This window comes from Sus scrofa, chromosome 2, assembly GCF_000003025.6.
Source record: "Sus scrofa isolate TJ Tabasco breed Duroc chromosome 2, Sscrofa11.1, whole genome shotgun sequence".
In the NCBI taxonomy this organism is placed as follows: Eukaryota; Metazoa; Chordata; class Mammalia; order Artiodactyla; family Suidae; genus Sus; species Sus scrofa.
In genome coordinates this window covers 65,768,680-65,787,742 of record NC_010444.4, presented here as the reverse complement: position 1 = coordinate 65,787,742, position 19,063 = coordinate 65,768,680, and the positions used below count along the sequence as shown (strand labels likewise).

Here is a 19,063-nt window from a genome sequence, read left to right as displayed (position 1 = left end):
CTTAAATGAAATGAATTCTGTGTGGATTAAATGAAATACATTTTGTCAATTAAATGAAAACCAACCAACGTTTCCTCAACCTCTTCCATAGCCCACAAAGAGATGCCTGATGCTAACCCACTCCTGGTACCTTTTTAGAAGTTGTACATCAGATGAAAAGCTGTCTGGGAATATTTTATCATACACACACACACACACACACACACACACACACACACACACACAGTTTTAGGGTGATACCTGCAGCATATGGAAGTTCCAGGTTAGGGGCTAAATCTGAGCTGTGGCTGCTGGCCTGCACCACAGCCACGCAACACTGGATCCAAGCCACAGCTGCGACCTGCAACTCAGCTTGCGGCAACACTGGATCCTTAACCTACTGAGTGAGGCTGGGGATCGAACTCACATCTTCACTGACACTAACTCACTGAGCTACAACGGGAACTCCAATATATTGTTTAAGTAGAGAGATACCCCTACCAAAAAGCAGGCTCAGTGAAGTTATCATTTCAAATATGAATCCTCTGGTCACCATCCAGAAAGATTGTGCTAAATAGCATAGCAGATGAGGCCTAGGTGTAGGTTTTGTTCGAGGGACAGCCTCATGCACAGGACCAAGAGCCCCTTGTTTGCATAGAAAGGGGATCTGAGGGTCTTTATTCTGTCTTGCTTTTGTTTCTTCTGTTAGCTCTGCCTGTCATGGAGTTTTGTTGTGGCATTTTAACAAGCTCAGCCTGCAGAGGCCTAATATCAATCTTCGGCAAGTTTCATTTCCGAGCGTCTCCAAGGAGAACTCAAAAGGGGCAGAAAACTTTGAAGTCAGGGCCCCTTCCCCCTTCCCTCTTGGGGATCTGCTATCATCTGCCCGGAATAGGCAGCTGATTGCATAACGCCTGCCCTGTACCGCATCTCTTTGCCAGCTAATCACTACAGCAGCCTTCTGCCAAGGGCTATGGACAGCTTGCCTGGGGCATGCTCAAGTCCCTAGATCCTGCTTCCTTGTGCTCCCACTGTCCTTAAGACCTGCACGTATTAACTCGTTTAGTCTCCACACAGCCACCATCTGAGGTGGTATCAGGATCGGGCTCATTTTATGGATGAGGAAGATAAAGCCCAGAGAGGCAAAGGCAAAGGCATTTCCCTAGATGGGAAAGGGCTGAGCTGAACTCTGGTCCTAGAGATCTTAAGCTATAGCACCACTCCGTGAGGAAAATGGGGCAATGGATGACTTGGGGTGCATGGAATGGAGGTGCCAAGGATACCAGCTAAGGCAAATTGGGGGTGCTGTAAGAACCAGAGTGTTAATGGATGAAGCTCACCCCCCCAACCCTATGTAGGATAAACTGTGAGGCTCAGAAATCCAGTATCTCTCTTCTTGCTCCTTTTGGGGAGTAGGTTGTCATGGTGATGGGAGCAGGTGGCACTAGTATGCAAATAGCTGATATATTAATTCAAGGGTGGCGCAGGTCTTGGCAAAAGGTCCCCTTGCTCAGCCAAATCTAGCAGGAGGCACTGCCTAGCTACTGGGGAGTGGTGGATGCCCTGCAATCCATAATTATTATTTTTTTTATACGGTGGGAGTCAGAGAAAGTTCCATCCTCACTTTGGTGGCCCTGGTGGTAACATGGGCTCAGCCGCTAGTGTGGGGGCTCAGAAGCCGGCAACTGTTTAATGATACAAAAGAGAATGTGCTCCATCCACTTTTTTTTTTTTTTTTTTTTTTTTTAGGGCTGCGATCGTGGCATGTGGAAGTTCTCAGGATAGGGGTCTAATCAGAGCTACAGCTGCTGGCCTACACCACAGCCACAGCAACGCCAGATCTGAGCCATGTCTGCGACCTACACCACGGCTCACAGCAATGCCAGATCCTTAACTCATCGAGCAAGGCTAGGGATCGAACCTGCAACCTCATGGTTCCTAGTTGGATTCATTTCCGCTGTGCCAGAACAGGAACTCCCATCCACTTTGTTTAAAAAATTTCTTTTTTTTCTTTTTAGCTGATGGCAGGAGGGGAACTTTTCCAACAAAATCAGTACTTTTTAAGTTTTATATGTTATAAGACTTAAGAAAGGGGCATTTTTTTTTTTTTTTGTCTCTTAGGGCTGCACCTTTGGCATATGAAAGTTCCTAGGCTAGGGGTTGAATTGGAGCTTCAGCTGCCAGTTTACCCTCTATCCCACAGCCAAAGCAATGAGGGATCCGAGCCATGTCTGTGACCTACACTACAGCTCACGGCAATGCTGGATCATTAACCCATTGAGCAAGGCCAGGGATGGAACCACATCTTCATGGATACTAGTGATACTAGTCAGATTCGTTACCGCTGAGCCACGACAGGAATTCCCTCCATTCGCTTTTTACTGGAGTAAGCCAGTGAAAGCTTTGGAGGAGGGGGACATTTAAAGCTGGGGAAACTGAGGAGGAAGAGATGAAAATAGAAATGAGGGGAGGAGATGGGGGAATGGAAAGAAAACGATTATACTTATCAATGCCCTGGAGAATCCAAAGCAGAGTATGGGAGTCCTCTTACGGAGAAATGGGTTAAGGATCTGGTGCTGTCATTGCAGCGATCGCTGGCCCAGGAACTTCCACAAGCTGCAGGCATGGGTGGGGGGTGGGGGGGTGGGACAACCCAGAAGCACAGAGTATGTTCGGGGAAAGGTCTAAGGAATGACAAGAGGAGAAATGCACAACTGGCGTCATCATAATGTAGAACTAAAATGTACTTTTAGTATGTTGTGCTCTTTTTTCCCTCTCAGCATTGCATTTTTTTTTTCAAATTGAAGAAGAGTTGATTTACGATATTGTGTTGGTTTCAGGTGTACAGCAATGATTCGGTTATAGTACGTTATGTTTTTGAATAAAATTTTATCTTTGCCTTTCTTTGTTTTGTTTGTTTTCTCGTTTTTTAAAAGCGGATGAATGGCTCGTTCTGGATTTTTTTTTTTTTTCTCTAAAAGTGCCTGAATCTTTATGAAGTTTTATTTCCAATGAGCATCAGATTTTTCTTTTTCTTTTTTGGCTGCTCCGGGGCACACGGAGTTCCTGGGCCAGGGATCAGAATCGAGCCACAGTTTCAACCTCTATCACAGCTGTGGTAACCCCTGATCTATAACCCAATCAGGGGTTACCACAGTGGGCTGGGGATCGAACCTGTGTCCCAGTGCTCCCAAGATGCCACTGAACCCATTCTGCCACAGTGGGAACTCTCCAATGAGCATTAGAACTTTTAATCAGCCAAATGAACAGCACCTCTCCTGGCCAGGACATTTGACATGTCTAGTAATAAAGGAATGAACGGTGCTGCCCTCCTGTTGAAGACTGAGAGTGGAAATGGGGAGGTACCTTCTTCTTCTGGAGAGGAGGGAGAACAGGGGCCACTTGTGGGGCTGAGGAAAGCTGGGTTCTTATCACACTACTGCTATCAGTTGGCTGCCCTTGGGGAAACTCTTCTCTCTCTGGGCATTAGTCTCCCTGTGTGTAAATAGAAGGAGCTTGAGAGGACAATCTAAGGCTATGGATCTAAAGGTTTTTTTTAAAAGTATATTGATGAAAGAGCCTTAATATTAACGATGATAATGGTAATAGCTAAAAGTTATTGAATGCTTATTATGACTGCTACGACTAAAAACAGTTGCCATTTATTGAGTATCGAATAATATTTATCCTAATAACAGCTAATGTTTACTGAGCACTTATATAAGCCAGGCACCATTTAAAGCATTTTATATGTATCAATTCATTCAAACCTTATGCCTACCCTAGAAGGGAGGTACTGTTCTTCTTATCCCCACTTTACAGATGAGGAGACAGAGGCCCAGAGAGGGAAGTGACATGCTGCAAATCACACAGCTAGGAAGTGATGGGCAGCAGTGCGACCTCTGACACCAGAATCCTGGTCCTTCATCATCAGGCTGTGCCACCTTTTTTTTTTTAAGGCCACGCCCATGGCATATGGAAGTTCCCAGGGTAGGGGTCAAATCAAAGTTGTAGCTGCCAGCCTACACCATAGTCACAGCAATGCCAGATCCAAGCTGTCATGTGTATGCACCAGGGATTGAACCCACGTCCTCATGAATACTAGTTGGGTTCATTACCATTGAGCCATGATGGGAATTTGGAACTCCTTGTGCTGCCTCTTTGTCCCTGTCCTTCTGTTTTTTTTTTTTTTTTATTTGTTTGTTTTTTTTTTGTTTTGTTTTTGTTTTTTGTCTTTTGTCTTTTGTTGTTGTTGTTGTTGTTGTTGCTATTTCTTGGGCCGCTCCCGCAGCATATGGAGGTTCCCAGGCTAGGGGTTGAATCGGAGCTGTAGCCACCGGCCTACGCCAGAGCCACAGCAACACGGGATCCGAGCCGAGTCTGCAACCTACACCACAGCTCACGGCAACGCTGGATCGTTAACCCACTGAGCAAGGGCAGGGACCGAACCCGAACCTCATGGTTCCTAGTCGGATTCGTTAACCACTGCGCCACGACAGGAACTCCCTGTTTTTGTTTTTTTTAAGGCCGCACCTAGGCATATGGAGGTTCCCAGGCAAAGGGTCCAATTGGAGCTACAGCTGCCAGCCGACATCACAGCCACAGCAATGCAGGATCCGAGCCACATCTGTGACCTACACCTCAGCTCACGGCAATGCCAGATCTTTAACCCACTGATCGAGACCAGGGATCGAACCCACAACCTCATGGTTCCTAGTCAGATACGTTTCCGATGTGCCACAATGGGAACACTTGTCCCTGTCATTCTGCCCTTTCAACGGCAGGAGTAGATCCAATAACAAAGATGATAACAGCATTAGTAGTAGTATTAATAATAGTAGCAGTGATCCATTAGTTCTTCTTTTTTTTTTTTTAGTCACATTCATGGCATATGGAAGTGCTAAGGGTTGAATCTGAGCCTCAGCTGCAACCTATGCCATGGCTATGGTAATGCTAGATCCTTAACCCACTGTGCCACAGAGGGAATTCCTACTGGTTCTTAACTATAGAGTCTTGTGCTAAACACTTTATTCCACCTAAAATCCCTTCAGTAGCCTCCCATTTCCCCAGGAGGAGTCAAGGCCCTGCCCTCCCTTCAATTTCTTTGCCTGTCATTCTCTCCTCACCCTCCAAACTTCTTCTCTACCTCAGGGCCTTTGTACACGCTATTCTTAGCCTAGAACACTGTTCCCTTCTTGGGAACAATGGTTTTCAGGGGGCTCTTGTGGAGCTATGTGGAGACCTAATGCCATAATAATTGAGGGAGCACTGTGGACATTTAGGAAATGGGAGGCAGGTATATAAATATCTTCGCATGTGCAGGGCAGTCTCACTGGGGAAGAATGATCCTCTTTCATGACTTTCTAATGGCTCTCTTGCAGGTAGCACAAGAAAAATCTGCTTGTAATGATCTCAAACTATAGTTTGCTTGGTTTCTTTTTAGGGCCATACCTGCAACATATAGAAGTTCCAGGGCTAGGGGTTGAATCGGAGCTGCTGGCCTATGCCACAGCCATGGCAATGCCAGATCTGAGCTGCATCCTGGCAGCTCATCCTGGCATCCTGCATCCGTGACCTATGTGGCAGCTTTTGACAATGGAGGATCCTTAACCTACTGAGCAAGGCCAGGAATCGAACCCAAATCCTTATGGACACTGGTCAGGTTCTTAACCCACTGAGCCACAATGGGAACTCCTGAGCCTTTAGTTTTAACCTAACTCTGTTTTACATATCAACATAAAATATTTTTTGCATATTTTAAATAATACATTGCATCTTCCCAAAATTGAAACTACTGGATAAACTGAAGGAAGCCCAGATTCTATTTCATACGGAGTGTCCCATTTTGGAGCATTTCACACTGATGGAGACTCCCCTGTGTCATTTCAGTTGCCTACACCCTGAGTCAGCTAGCATTTGTACCTGGTGCATTCATGGTGATTTTGTGTATAAGTGTCTGCTGCTCAGAATTGCTTCACTCTGTCCTCTAGAGTCTCATTACTCAAAGTGGGTCCCTGGATCAGCACTGGCCTCGCCTGGGAACTCCTTAGAAATGCAGAATCTTAGGCTGCCCCTGAGACCTACTGAATTAGAATCCGTATTTTCACAAGATCCCTGAGGATTCATGTACACATTCAATTCTGAGAAGTGCCAGCTTTGTACATATGGCATAGAAGAGAACAGTTTAAACACATCATTAAAAATCAGTATGATTCTGATGTATGTAAGTCAAATCATTATGCAGAACCTTAAACTCCTATAGTGCTATATGTCCATTATATCTCAATAAAACTAGAAGAAAAAAAAAAAAAGAATACCTAATATTGAACAAAGAAAACACTAAAAACTTACAAGGGCATTTCTTTCTTTCTTTTTTTTTTTTAGGGCCACACCTGAGGCATGTGGAAGTTCTCAGGTTAGGGGTTGAATTGGAGCTGCAGCTGCCAGCCTACACCACTGCCACAGCAATGCCAGATCTGAGCTGCATCTTCGACTTACATCACAGCTTGTGGCAATGCTGGATCCTTAAACCATTGATTGAGGCCAGGGATTGAACCCTTGTAATCATGGATATCATTTGGGTCCTTAACCGACTGAGCCACAAATGAGAACACCAAGAGTTTCTTTTAAAAAAGAAAACAAACAAACAAACAAAAAAAAAACGATGCCCTAGTGGCAGGTGATATAAACAAAGACTAAGAGAACATTAACAAAAGAAATAGGAGTTCCCATCGTGGCACAGCGGAAATGAATATGACTAGGAACCATAAGGTTGCAGGTTCGATCCCTGGCCTCCCTCAGTGGGTTAAGGATCTGGCATTGCCGTGAACTGTGGTGAAGGTTGCAGATGTGGCTCAGATCTGGCATTGCTGTGGCTCTGGTGTTGGCCAGCAGCAACAGCTCTGATCAGACCCCTAGCCTGGGAACCTCCATATGCCGCGGGCGTGGCCCTAAAAAGACAAAAGACAAAAAAAAAAAAGAAATAAAGAACAATAGCTGTTTCAACACGTAAGTCCTTGGACTCCTAAATGTGCAATTACTGTAGGATCTTCTAAGGAATGTAGCAAAACACTGTTAGAAAAAGAGGGTGTTGTCTCTGACTGGGTGAGGAGCTGGCCTGGGAGATGCCTCCAAAAGCCTTGAACCATGCTCTCCCTTCCTTTTTGAGGGCCCAGACTGGGTTTTCAAGTCCCCCAGGAATAGCATCAGGTGGAAAAAATGATTGTGACAGTAAGAGCTAAAAAGGGTCTAAATTTACAGTACATATTATGTATCAGCTGCTCTTTCAGGCCCTTTGCATGTATTACACCATTTAACTCCAGCAATGACCCAATTAGATCCCACTACCCTCATTTCACAGATTGAGAAAACTGAGGCCCAGAGATGTGAAGTCCCTTGCCGAAGGCCACACAGCAAGCACCAGGAAGAGCCTTGTAATTCTGGGGGAAAGTTCTTAGGGCATGTTCCTGAGCCGTACAAGGATGTGGAGCTTCGTCTCCAGCTTCTGGCGCCAGATGGCCTGGGGTCAAGGCCACTTACTAGATGTGTGACCTTGAGCAAGTTGCTCCAACTCTCAGTTTTCCCATCTGTGAAATGGGGCCGTGACAATGCACTCGATCTCAGCGGGGTGCAAGAAGATGAAACGAGCGGCTGTATACCAGGTATACAGCAGATGCCACTTCGGCAATCTTATTATTACTACTATTACATTGCTTCCACTTACTTCCTCCTCCGGTGCCTCCGCTCCTTGTCCTCCCTGCGCGCGTCCCCGTCGTACGTGGGCGGAGGCCCGTGCGGTGCCGCCTCCTCCGCTCGCCGCCATCTGGGCCCTCGCCCTCGCCCTCCCGGGCTGGCCGGCTGCCCTCACGGTGCCGGGACCTCCGATCGGCCTTGTCGTCCGGGCCCTCGTCGCCGGCCTGCGGTGGGCCCGGTGCCTGCGGGGCTCCCCGTCGGCCCCGGTGCGCGGGGAGCCGCTACGGCTCTCCCGGCTGCCCCCCTGCCGGTGCGCGTGCCTCCGGTGCGGGTCCCCCAACTTGCCCCGCTCTGCCTCGCCCTCCCAGAAGCCGGCTGCTCTAGGCCACCCTCCCGGGCGTGATGGTCGGACTCGCGGCCGTAAGGGCCCTCCCTGCTCAGCTCAGCCTCCTGGCTGCCGGCCCAGGGCCTCCGGGTGTCCAGGCCCACGGAGCCACTGGGGTCCCGGGCCCGGTCGTGGTAGCGAGCCTGTTTCCTGAGGAAGTCCTCGGCTCGCTGCTGGCCCAGGCGCTGGTCCACCGTGGGCTCGGCCGCCCGGCTCTTGTTGGTGTTGTTGTTGCGGTTCTCCTGGGGATCGACCACCAGCGGCCGGTCCAGGTGGGTCTTCATGTCGGCCGCAGGTGCCGGGCGTAGGAGGCCTTCCAGCGCTCGTCCGGGTCCATCTCGTTGTACAGCGCCTCCCGGCTGGCCAGTAGGTTCTGCTTCCGCATCTCGCTTGTCCGCTGCTCCCACACGGATTTGGCGGGCTTTTGGTTCTTCTGTTGCTCCTTCCTGCAAGGGAAGGGCGCAGGGGTTAAGGGCACTCACTGCTGGGTGTTGCAGTCTGCATGGACCACTCGGACTAACAGGAGTCTTGGCCCAATTGGGCATCTGGATCCAGTGGGTGTCTCCACCTCAGTGGGCATCTTGCCCCAGATGGGCATTTCCAGCCAGGTGGGTACCTTGGCTCAGGTGGGCATCTTGGCCCCGGTGGGTATCTTACCCTGGCTCAGTATCTGCTCACCTAGGTGTTTCAACCTAGGTGGAAAATTCAACCTGACTGGACATCTGGGCCTTATAGGTGTTTGGCCCAGCTTGGTGTCTCAATCCAGTAAGGCATCCTGGCCTGGCTAGACATTTTGGTCTAAAGGGGTCTCAGCCCAAGTGTATGTCCCCATCGACCTCACTACTTCTCTTGAAATTGTAGCACATGGCTCCTGGAGGTGGTCCTGATATTCAAAATATTTTAATTTCTGAGACAACCAATCCTAGTGTGCACTGTGTGGGTACTTGGGAGTCTTGGGGGTGGTATTTATTTATCCATTGGTGCAAAACACCAGGGGAGGCATTGCTGGGCTGAAGCCCTGCCTGAAGCATACAGATTGTTCCAGGAGTTCTGTGTGTATTGATAGTTTTTTTTTTTTTTAATATTGATAGTTTTATACAGATCATCATCACCTTCTGTAGGCTTTGCTGCCTAAGCATGTACCTTCCTGGGCTCCTCTGCCACCACTACCTCCTTGTACTTTGGCAAAGAAAGAGCCCTTCCCATTGTCCCATGATGAGCTGCCCCAGTTTGCAAAATCCTGGGACCACCCAACAAAGGCACAATTCAGAGTATTAGTGTTAGCAGATCTTTCTTTAATCAAGACACCTTAACTCTCACCACCTTAGCACCTCTGATCCATCAGCATATTGTGTCTGAGTTACCTTCATGATTTGTCTAGAATTCACCTATACCCATTAGCTGCCCTGTCCCCACCCTGGTCGAGCCCCCACTATCTCTTTTGCAGCAAACAATGCAGTCTTCTCCAACCTGGTCTCCTGGTTCCTACTGCTGCTCTCCCGACAGCATCCTTGTGAGCACCCGAGTCTTATCCCTCCTCTGCTCAAGAACCCTCTATGTCCCCCCCCCACCCCCGCTCCAGCTCAGACCAAAATTCTAAGTCCTCCCATAACCCAAAAGGCCCTGCAGGATCTGCTCATCACCTCTCTGCCCTCACCTCCTCCTCCTCTCCTCCCTCCCTTCCTCCCTCCAGTAAGTCACACTGGCCTCCTTCATGTTCCCTAAACACACCAGGCATGTTCCTACCTCAGGGCCTTTGTACATACTGTTTCCTGGGATGTTCTTCCCTCAGACCCCACACCCTCAGAGCTCCTCCCTCCCCTTCTTTGGGCTTTGTCACCTTCTCAGCAACACCTCCCCTGACAACTGCACTTAAAATCACAATTCTCGTTACCCCTTGCCCTCCCCAGGCCCCTCAACCTCTTGGTAATGCTGTATCCCCAGCAGCCAGAACAGTGCCTGGCACATAGCAGGTGCTTCTTAACTATTTCTTGAGTGAAAGTGGGTGGGAGGGCAGAAGTCCCTCTTCCTTTCTTTCTTTTTCATTTTAGGGCCATATCTGTGGCATATGGAAGTTCCCAGGCTAGGGGTCGAATCGGAGCTGCAGCTGTAGGTTTATACCACAGCCACAGCAACTCCAGATCTGAGCCGCAGCTGTGACCTACACCACAGCTCAGGGCAACGCCGGATCCTTAACCCACTAAGCGAGGCCAGGGATTGAACCTGAGTCCTCATGATACTAGTTGGGTTCGTAACCCATTGAGCCACAACGGTAACTCCCAGAAATCCCTCTTCCTGAGGCTCAACCCTGTCAGGGATGGCTCCCTGCCCCCAAATCCTTGACTGGGAGGGGGTAGCAGCTGAGGATCCTGGATAACATCCTGGAGTTGAGGACACTTACACAGCTATGGACATGTTGGCTGCAGACAGAGGACTCACTTCTGCCACCTCCTTGGCTTTCTGGAGAGCGAGTTTCTGATTGGCCGCCTCTTCTTCTTCTTGTTCATCCTAAAAGGCACATGGGATCCCTGATCACAAAACATGAACTAGGCCCTGGGGCCTCACCTCTGACCCTGTTGTCAACCAGTGGTGACATTTGAGGTATTTTCAAACAGGTTTGGCCAGGATGTCAACCCATGACTCCTGGGGCCGAGTGGATGTCCCTTGACTAAATGTGCTGCTATTCTCTTTATGTAAAGGCTTGATATTCAGTTCATTATTAACCCCATTTTAACGCACAGTCAGGAGAAAAGGAAAAAAGACTCCCTTCCCATCCCGCAAGGGAGATTTTTCTGTACCCTGTCTCAGTGAATGGGAAATTCATGCAAAGATTCCCCTCTCATTCTATTTCTTGGGCCACTTAAGCTGTCTGCACCAAGACTTAAAAAAATAAATACATAAATAAAAACACCGACAAGCCCCCACGTGCAGAAGAATCTGGGGTCCCATGGCCCAGCCCATGCACTGCCAACAGCCTCCAGAAAGGGATTCAGGAAAGGAACTTAAGCGTCTCTGCCGGTTAGGTTCAGAGAGGAGGAGGATGGGGGAAGATGTTTTAAAAATACATACAGAAAAAGACGTTTGGGGCTCTAAATCCTTCTTCAGCCTTCATGCAGGGCCTCATTTGTAAAACAGAAAAGCCAACAAAGAAAAAGCAACGAGAAAGAAATGGCCAGAGATGAACCCGCCAAAAAGAAAGGTCATGCGGTGGCAGCGCACCTCTCCCACTGCGCTGGGATTTCTGGGGCAAGAAGCAACCTTACCACCTCGGAAATGGTCAGATCAGGACACTCTCTGTCAGTGACAGGCTGGCTGCCCTGTTCTCCCCAGGCCTCCCCTCCTCCTGGCACCACACCCAGCATTTCTTGGAGTGGAGTCCTTGGACCACTTGCCTCTGGAGCACTGCAAATGTGGATTCCCAGGCCGCCCACAGTGCCTGGGCTGGGCCCTGGAATCTGCATTTGCAACAAGCGTCCAGGTAAGTCTGAAATGTGCTCAAGTGTAAGCGACACAGCCTGTGGTTAGGAGCACAAGTTCTAGAGCCATCTGGACTCACATCCCAGCTCCTTACCTTGGATAAGTCTCTTAACGTCTCTGTGCCTCACAAGCTTCATCTAAAATTTCAACTCTGCCTGACTTTCCCTATTTCATTTTTCTCCCTAGCACTTATTACCATCTGACAAAATTACTTCTTGCTCTGACTCTCCTAGAATATCAGCTCCATGATAGCAGGGATTCCTGCCTGTTTTGTTCCCTGTCATGTCCCTGGCTCCTAGACCAGGGCCTGTTCATAGTAGGTGCTCAATAATTTTTTTTTTTTTTTTGGTCTTTTTAGGGCAGCACGCATGGCACATGGAAGTTCCCAGGCTAGGGGTTGAATCAGAGCTGCAGCCACCGACCTACACCACAGCCACAGCAACACGAGATCCAAGCCACATCTGTGACCTACACCACAGCTCACGCCAACACTTTAACGTTAGTGATCCTTAAGCCAGGGATCAAACCCGCGTCTTCATGGATACTAGTCAGGTTCTTAACCACTGAGCCACGATGGGAACTCCATAAATGCTTTTGAATGAATGATGAAATCTGTAAAATGGGGCTCAGACAACTTGCCTCCTAGGTTTTCTGTGAGGGCTAAATGAGATAAAAACCTATCACTACTACATATAAAATAGATAAACAACAAGGACCTAGTGTACAGCAGATGGAGCTGTAGTCAATATCCTGTAATAAACAATAATAGAAAAGAATGAATGAAAAAGAATGTATATGAATGTATATATGTGTGTGTGTGTGTTTATATATACACACACACACATAGAACTGAATCATTTAGCTGTACCCCAAAAACTAACACATTATAAACAACTCAATTTAAAAAACCCAAGAGTTCCCATTGTGGCTCAGTAGTAAAGATCCCAACTAGTATCCATGAGGATGTGGGTTCGATCCCTGGCTTAAGGATCCAGTGTTGCTGTGCATTGTGGTGTAGGTCGCAGATGTGCTTGGATCTGGCGTTGTTGTGGCTGTGGTGTAAGCTGGAGGCTGTAGCTCCAATTTGACCCCTAGCCTGGGAACCTCCCTATGCTGTGGGTGCGGTCCTAGGAAGAAAATTAAAAAAACCCACATTAGGGGCTTAGTGGGGGTACCTGCCACATATTAAAGGCCCAAGAAATGCTTGTGGAATAAATGAAGGAAAGATTGACAGTCTGGAGGAGGATGTTCGCATTTTATGGAAGATGAGGTTTCTCTCTCTTCTTCTCCCACCTTCCTGATGTATCCCCTCTCTGCTGACAGCCCTTGAGGATGGGCTCTTGGAACCTGAATTTATGGCTGGATCAGGCCCTGGAAGAGCGATGCCAGCCAGCTCCATGGTGGCCAGCACTCTGTCCATGTGCTTGGGGATGATGAAGACTTCTGTTTTCCCCCAGTGGGAGCTGCGCTGGGGAAATTCTCTCTCCCTCCTGCCAGGGCTGGCAGATGGAGGGTTGGCAAAGTCTGCTCTGTTCAGTTCAGTTTCCTGAACACCTCAAGGCATGAAGCTGAGGCAGGCCCCAGGCCTGTCCCTCCTGGGCTGAATGACTCTGCACACGTTCTCCATGTGATGGCGAAAGGCTTAGACCAAACCACTGCTGGCTCCGAAGAAGCCTTTGTTCCTGACACCCTCCCCTCAAATTGCAGAAAGCTGCTCAGCTTCCTTTGTGCAGTCCACGACCTGTGGAACCATTCCCCACAGCCTGGCTCATGGATTAACCCCAGGGGTGTGAGCTGCATTACCAAGAGTGATGTTGCCTACCCGGTGCTTTGCTGAGGTCAGTCTGAGTCCCAGGGAGTTCAAGACTGCTGCAAAGGGCATGTAGCACCAAGTTTTGCCCAGGTAATCTAATACTGACCATGAATGAAAACTGGGCTTCCCCTTGCATAGATGGTTCTCACCCCTTATTTTCTCCCCCAATTCTCTTCCAATCTCAGTTCTTCTGTTCTCCTCTCTTTTCTGCTCTTTGAGGGGTCATACCTCTGCTCTTTCAGTTTTAGCTATGTCGTGAGGTCACAGCCTCTGTGGGCCTCAGTTTTCCCATCTGTAAAATGGAGCTAACAACAACTCCTTGTCTCTTATGCTTTCTGGTATTTGGCATACAAGAGGGGCAATCCCATTTTCATTGGTTGTTGTTATTTTTATCATTACCTGCTTAGCTGGGGTTCGACTGAAAGCTGGCAGGGTGTGTGGGCAGGGAATGTAGGTTCTGGAACCTGCCAGATCTGGATTCAAATCTCAGCCTTCCCTTTCCTAGCTTTGTAAAATGAGAGTTCTAGGTCTGGGGGGTCTGCTCATGCCAAGTGACTTCCAAAGGCTCCCTTTACTGAGCACATACTGTGTGCCAAGATCTGTGCTGTGCACTTGACGTGTCTAGCAACAGCAGCGACTATCCTCATGTCATCTCGGGCCAGTGACTTTGCCTTTCTGAGCCTCAGTTTCCCCTCCTGCAAAAGGGAGAGAACAGCAATGCCTGGCACCGCGAGCATCATAGAATTCTTTTTTTTCTAGGGACAAACCCAAGGCATATGGAAGTTCCCGAGCTAGGGGGTCGAATCGTAGCTGCAGCTGCCGGCCTACACCATAGCCACAGCAATACAGGATCTGAGCCGATCTGTGACCTACACCTCATGGCAATGCTGGAACCTTAGCCCACTGAGCGAGGCCAGGGATTGAACCCTCATCCTCATGGTTACTAGTTGGGTTCATTATCGCTGAGCCACAATGGGAACTCCATGGAATTCTTTACTGCTGCCAGTTGAGGTGGGGTGAGGTCTGGCCAGTTCCCGAGCTCACGGGGACACACGTTGAGCCTCAGGAACTTGTCTAGGTTATTCTCCATCTGTCTCATCCTTTCGGGTTTAGGATGGTGACAGTGGCTGCTAGCCCAGGGGCTGCTGCGTTCCTTGGAAATCCCTTGACACTGCCCACTCCCTGTAAGTGGGCACTCGGGTGACATTTGCCATCTGTTTCCTGCAGCAACCCTGCTGCCTTACCCCACCTCCCCCCCTTGCTGCAGGATCCGTTTGATTAGGGACAGTCTATTTTGGGGGGTGGGGGAGAAGGTGCTTTCTCCCTGGAGCAGTGCATCCAGGGCAAAAGCTCTGGCCCCGATCCCTGTCCCTCCCCACCCCCCACCCCACCCTCCCCTCCCCCACTGCCGGGTATGGTCCTGATCTGCCATGAGCAGGTGGTAACTTTGCCACGGAAACATCCTCCCACCAACTCCACCTTGGTCAGCTCCTGGGCGTTGGCCAAATTATCCACTGCGATGGCCAAGAACACGTTGAGGAGGGTGTCTGCAAACGCCGGAGTCAGGGAAAGCAGCGCCACTTGGACCCTGATAGCTGGGACTCCTGAACCACCCCCCTCGCACCCCCAATCAGCTCTCCCTAAGGTCCAGCCACATCCTCATCTCCCTGAACAGAGGATACAGTTCCCGAAGAGCGTCAGCACGATGAAATAGATGGAGAACACCATGCCACCCTGCACGCCCCCCTGAGACTTGATGCCATCGTACATGACCTCGTTCCAGTCTTCGCCCGTCAGGATCTGAAAGGGGAGGGAGAAACACACAGCCAACCCCCCTCTCAGCCTTGGGCCCCTCGGAGAGATAGCTGTGGAGCTGGAACCTGCCATGGTGGCCCCTCCTGGGCCCTCATCGCTGGGTGGGGAGGGTCTCTTCTGTTTTTGAGAGGGAAGAGCTGTCTGTGCACTGAGGGGCTCTTAGCCTGGTTTCTAGGGAAAAGCACGCCTGGAGGGGGTCACAAATCTTTCTGGAACTCTCTCTTCCCTGATGTGATAAGGGGATTTGCCAAAGACAGAGCTGTGCTCCCGAAATTCAGCTGTTAAAGCTCAAACCCATGTGTGATGGTCTTTGGAGCTGGGAGGGAATTAGGCTTGGAGGAAGACATGATGGTGGGGCCCTCGTGATGGGATTAGTGTCTTTATGAGAAAAGACACCAGAGGAGTTCCCACTGTGGTGCAACGGGAATGGTGGCCTCTCTGCAGTGCCAGGGATGCAGGTTCAATCCCTGGCCCAGCACAGTGGGTTAGGGATCTGGCACTGCTGCCACTGCAGTGCAGGTTGCAACTGGGGCTTTCAGATCTGATCCCAGGCCCAAGAACACGATATGCCGTGGGGTAGCCAAAAAAAAAAAAAAAAAAAAAAAAAAAAAAAAAAGGCACACACACACACACACACACCAGAGAACTTGGTCTCTGTCTCCCTCTGTCCCTCTGCTATATGGGTGAGAAGTGAGAAGGTGGCTGTCTGCAAGCTGGGAAGAGAGTCCTCGCCAGTAACTAACTCTGCATGCACCCTGATCATGGATGTCCAGCCTCCAGAACAGTGAGGAATAAATTTCTCTTGTTTAAGCCATATACTCACTGGTACTTCTGAACTGCTGTGTCTGTGGGTGGGGTGGGAATGGGTGTGGGACCAGTGACCAGAGGAAGTCTCAGGTAATGGGACTCAGGTGGTGCTGGCAGAAAGAAGCTGTGCTGATGGGTATCAGAGAGGCTAAAGAGAGCTGTATGCGGGCATCCACACAGTTGTTAAAGTATCCAACTTCCCCCTTTTGTATTATTTCCATGAGGATAAAGTATATGTGAAAGAACTCTGAAAACGTGAATCCATTAATGCAAGGTTTCTTAGACCGGGCATGGATGACATCTGGGGACTTCCTGTCGTCCTGTGCACTGCAGGATGTTGAGTGGCATCTCTGGTTGGTACCCATTAGATGCCAGTAACAGCCCCTCCGTCATCCCTCCGGTTGTGACAACCATAAATGTTTCCAGAAACATCTAGGTGTTTCTGGGGGACAGGATCCCTCTTGGACAGGAACCCTTATGTGGAAGATCTATGTGTGGTGATGACTCTTACTAATCATTTATGTGAGGGCTCAGAGCTTCACAAATGGTTCCTCTTTCCAACTCCTTGTCTGGGGGTTTCATTTAGAAATTCCTCCTCCCCCAGGAGCAAAGAGGAGTGACGTCACATGGGAAGGCTCTGGAGGTCTCAGCTAGGCCAGTTCCAGACCTCAAGGCCACGTGCCACATAGAAGGTGGTGGGAGAGACCACCCAGGGTGAATCTATTTGCCTTGGAATATGGGATTGGGGTGTCTTCCAACCTGCAGCAGGATGGTGTGTTAACCACACCTGTTATTTTCTGTATTCTGATGCTTTGACACATGGGGCCTTGCTGACCCTAGAGGGAATCAAGGGGCTGGCTAATTTTGAGAGACAGGAAACAACTAGCCCATGAACGGGCTTTTCTTTCTTTTTTTTTTTTTTCCCCTGCTTTTTAGGGCTGCACCTTCAGCATATGGAAGTTCCCAGGCTAGGGGTCGAATCAGAGCTACAGCTGCTGGCCTCTACCACAGCCACACCCGTAGTTCACAGCAATGCCAGATCCTTAACCCACTGAGCAGGGCCAGGGATCAAAACTGCATCCTCATGGATACTAGTCAGGTTCATTACCACTGAGCCACAATGGGAACTCCTGAACATGCTTTTCAAATGTGAACCAACCAATCTGGTGCCCACACTCCCAACCATCTCCTCTTTTGGGCTCTTAGGCTCAGGGCCAACATTCTCCTGCCCAAATCAGCTTGGGGTGAGGTACCAGCCAACTCAGGACAGCTCTAGGGCCAGCTGAAATGATCCAAACTAGCCAATCCTGAGCCTCCCTAACCTGCCTTACCCATTTCTTCCCGTGGAAACCACAATGTCCTGCCCACGTTCCCCCTCTCCCTCTGCCTCCTGATGAACCCTGGTGCTTCCCTGTGTGGCCCTGCATTCACGAGGGCCGGTTGAAGGTTGTACCTGAAATACTGTCATTATTGCTGCTGGAAAAGTGTCGAAGTTGGTAGGAGGAGTCCCTTCATCGAAATTAAACCTGCGGAGAGGACACAGACATTTCACGTTGGTCCCACCCCAGGTGTTCTGAGGGCCTGGCTCTGTTCTTGTTCCCAGGGCAATAGCTCCCTGGAAGGACACCCTGAGTGGTACCCAAGGCTCTGCCCATCTGGGTGAGTGCATCACACACCCAGGCCATAAGGAGGGAGGTCTGTGATGCAGGTGGGCCTGGGTCTCTGGATGCACTGAGAAAGGTGTGGGGGATGGGGGTGGGGGTGGGGCCCTGGGCTGGACCCCAGGGAAGCAGAAGTCAGAGAATCTGCTGGGCACTTACTGGCCGCCGAAGAGTTGCATTCCCAGAAGGGCAAAGACGACGATGAACAGGAAAAGGAGGAACAACAGGCTGATGATGGATTTCATGGAGTTGAGAAGAGAGACGACCAGGTTCCTGAGAGAGGCCCAGTACCTGCCAACAGAGGCCAGAGTTGGGTGTGTGTGTGTGTGTGTGTGTGTGTGTGTAGGATCAGCCTGGGCCAGGGTGGCAGCAGCTGAACCCACCTTCCCAACTCGCCAGAGGCAGCCCCACCCTGACCCCCATCCTTGCTCCCACTGGGATGCCAGGGAACCCCAAAGACTTACTTTGTGACTTTGAAAATACGCAATAACCTGAGGGCTCGTAACACGCTGATTCCAAAGGATGTGCCGGGTTTTATGACGGCCCAGATGACCTCAAAGATGCTCCCGATGATGACCTAGAACATGCCCTGGGCCTGAACCTTGCAGGAACCCGACTCTGCTCCCACCCTCAAAGGGAAACAGGGTGAGGGTCTCAGAGACCTCTCCTTCCTTCTCTCTCTCTCTCTTTTATTTTTTTTTAAACTTATTGTAAGAGCTGATGAGAGCAGAGAATTCCTGAAACATAATTACAAAGTGAATGCCCACCCAACCCCCACCTATGTGGAGAAAAAGGACATGTCAGTGCCTTGAAAGCCTCTGGGGACCCCTAGACATAACCACTATTGTGAATTTTATAATAACCATTGCCTGGCATTAAAAAAGAATTGAGGTGATAGCCACATAACGTCAAATTAACCAAAATGATTATCTTAGTTATGGTTGTCTTACGAGAGTGCACAGTTCAGTGGCATTTAGTGCACTCACAATATTGTACCACCAATACTTCTCTTTAGTTCCAGAACATTTCCATAACCCTCAGAGAAGACCCTGCACCTGTGGGCAGTGAATTTCCATCCCCCTCATTCTACTTGTGCGCGCCCCTCTCCACCCCGCATTACCCCCCCGCCCCACCGCCCCCCACTCGCTGCACTGGCAACCACTGATCTACTTTCCATCTCTGGAGATTTGCCTGTTCTGGATATTTCATATAAATGGAATTATGCAATATGTGACCTTTTATGTCTGGCTTCTTTCACTTAGCATAATGTTTTTGAGGTCTTTGCCTTTTCAAAGCATTCAAGTTATCATCTTTAATCAATACAGCTTAGTTTTGTCCCTCCGAACCTCCATGAGCAGAGTCACACTATAGGGACTGGTTTTGTCCGCCTCTGCCTCCTTTTGTGCAAGATTGTGTGGCTGATGGGCGTGGCTA

At 49.5% G+C, this 19,063-nt stretch overlaps 1 protein-coding gene across 1 annotated transcript in view; it reads right to left on the bottom strand.

The window, feature by feature from the left end:
* The window catches only part of CACNA1A (calcium voltage-gated channel subunit alpha1 A), a 379,285-nt gene that overhangs the window by 83,326 nt on the left and 276,896 nt on the right, over nt 1–19,063 (bottom strand). Inside the window, 11 exon segments of the mRNA XM_021083710.1 lie at nt 7,703–7,775; nt 7,778–7,891; nt 7,894–8,043; nt 8,046–8,342; nt 8,345–8,502; nt 10,458–10,564; nt 14,826–14,893; nt 15,029–15,146; nt 17,422–17,494; nt 17,789–17,920; nt 18,094–18,206. Of these exon segments, the coding sequence (XP_020939369.1) occupies nt 7,703–7,775; nt 7,778–7,891; nt 7,894–8,043; nt 8,046–8,342; nt 8,345–8,502; nt 10,458–10,564; nt 14,826–14,893; nt 15,029–15,146; nt 17,422–17,494; nt 17,789–17,920; nt 18,094–18,206 (1,403 nt within the window).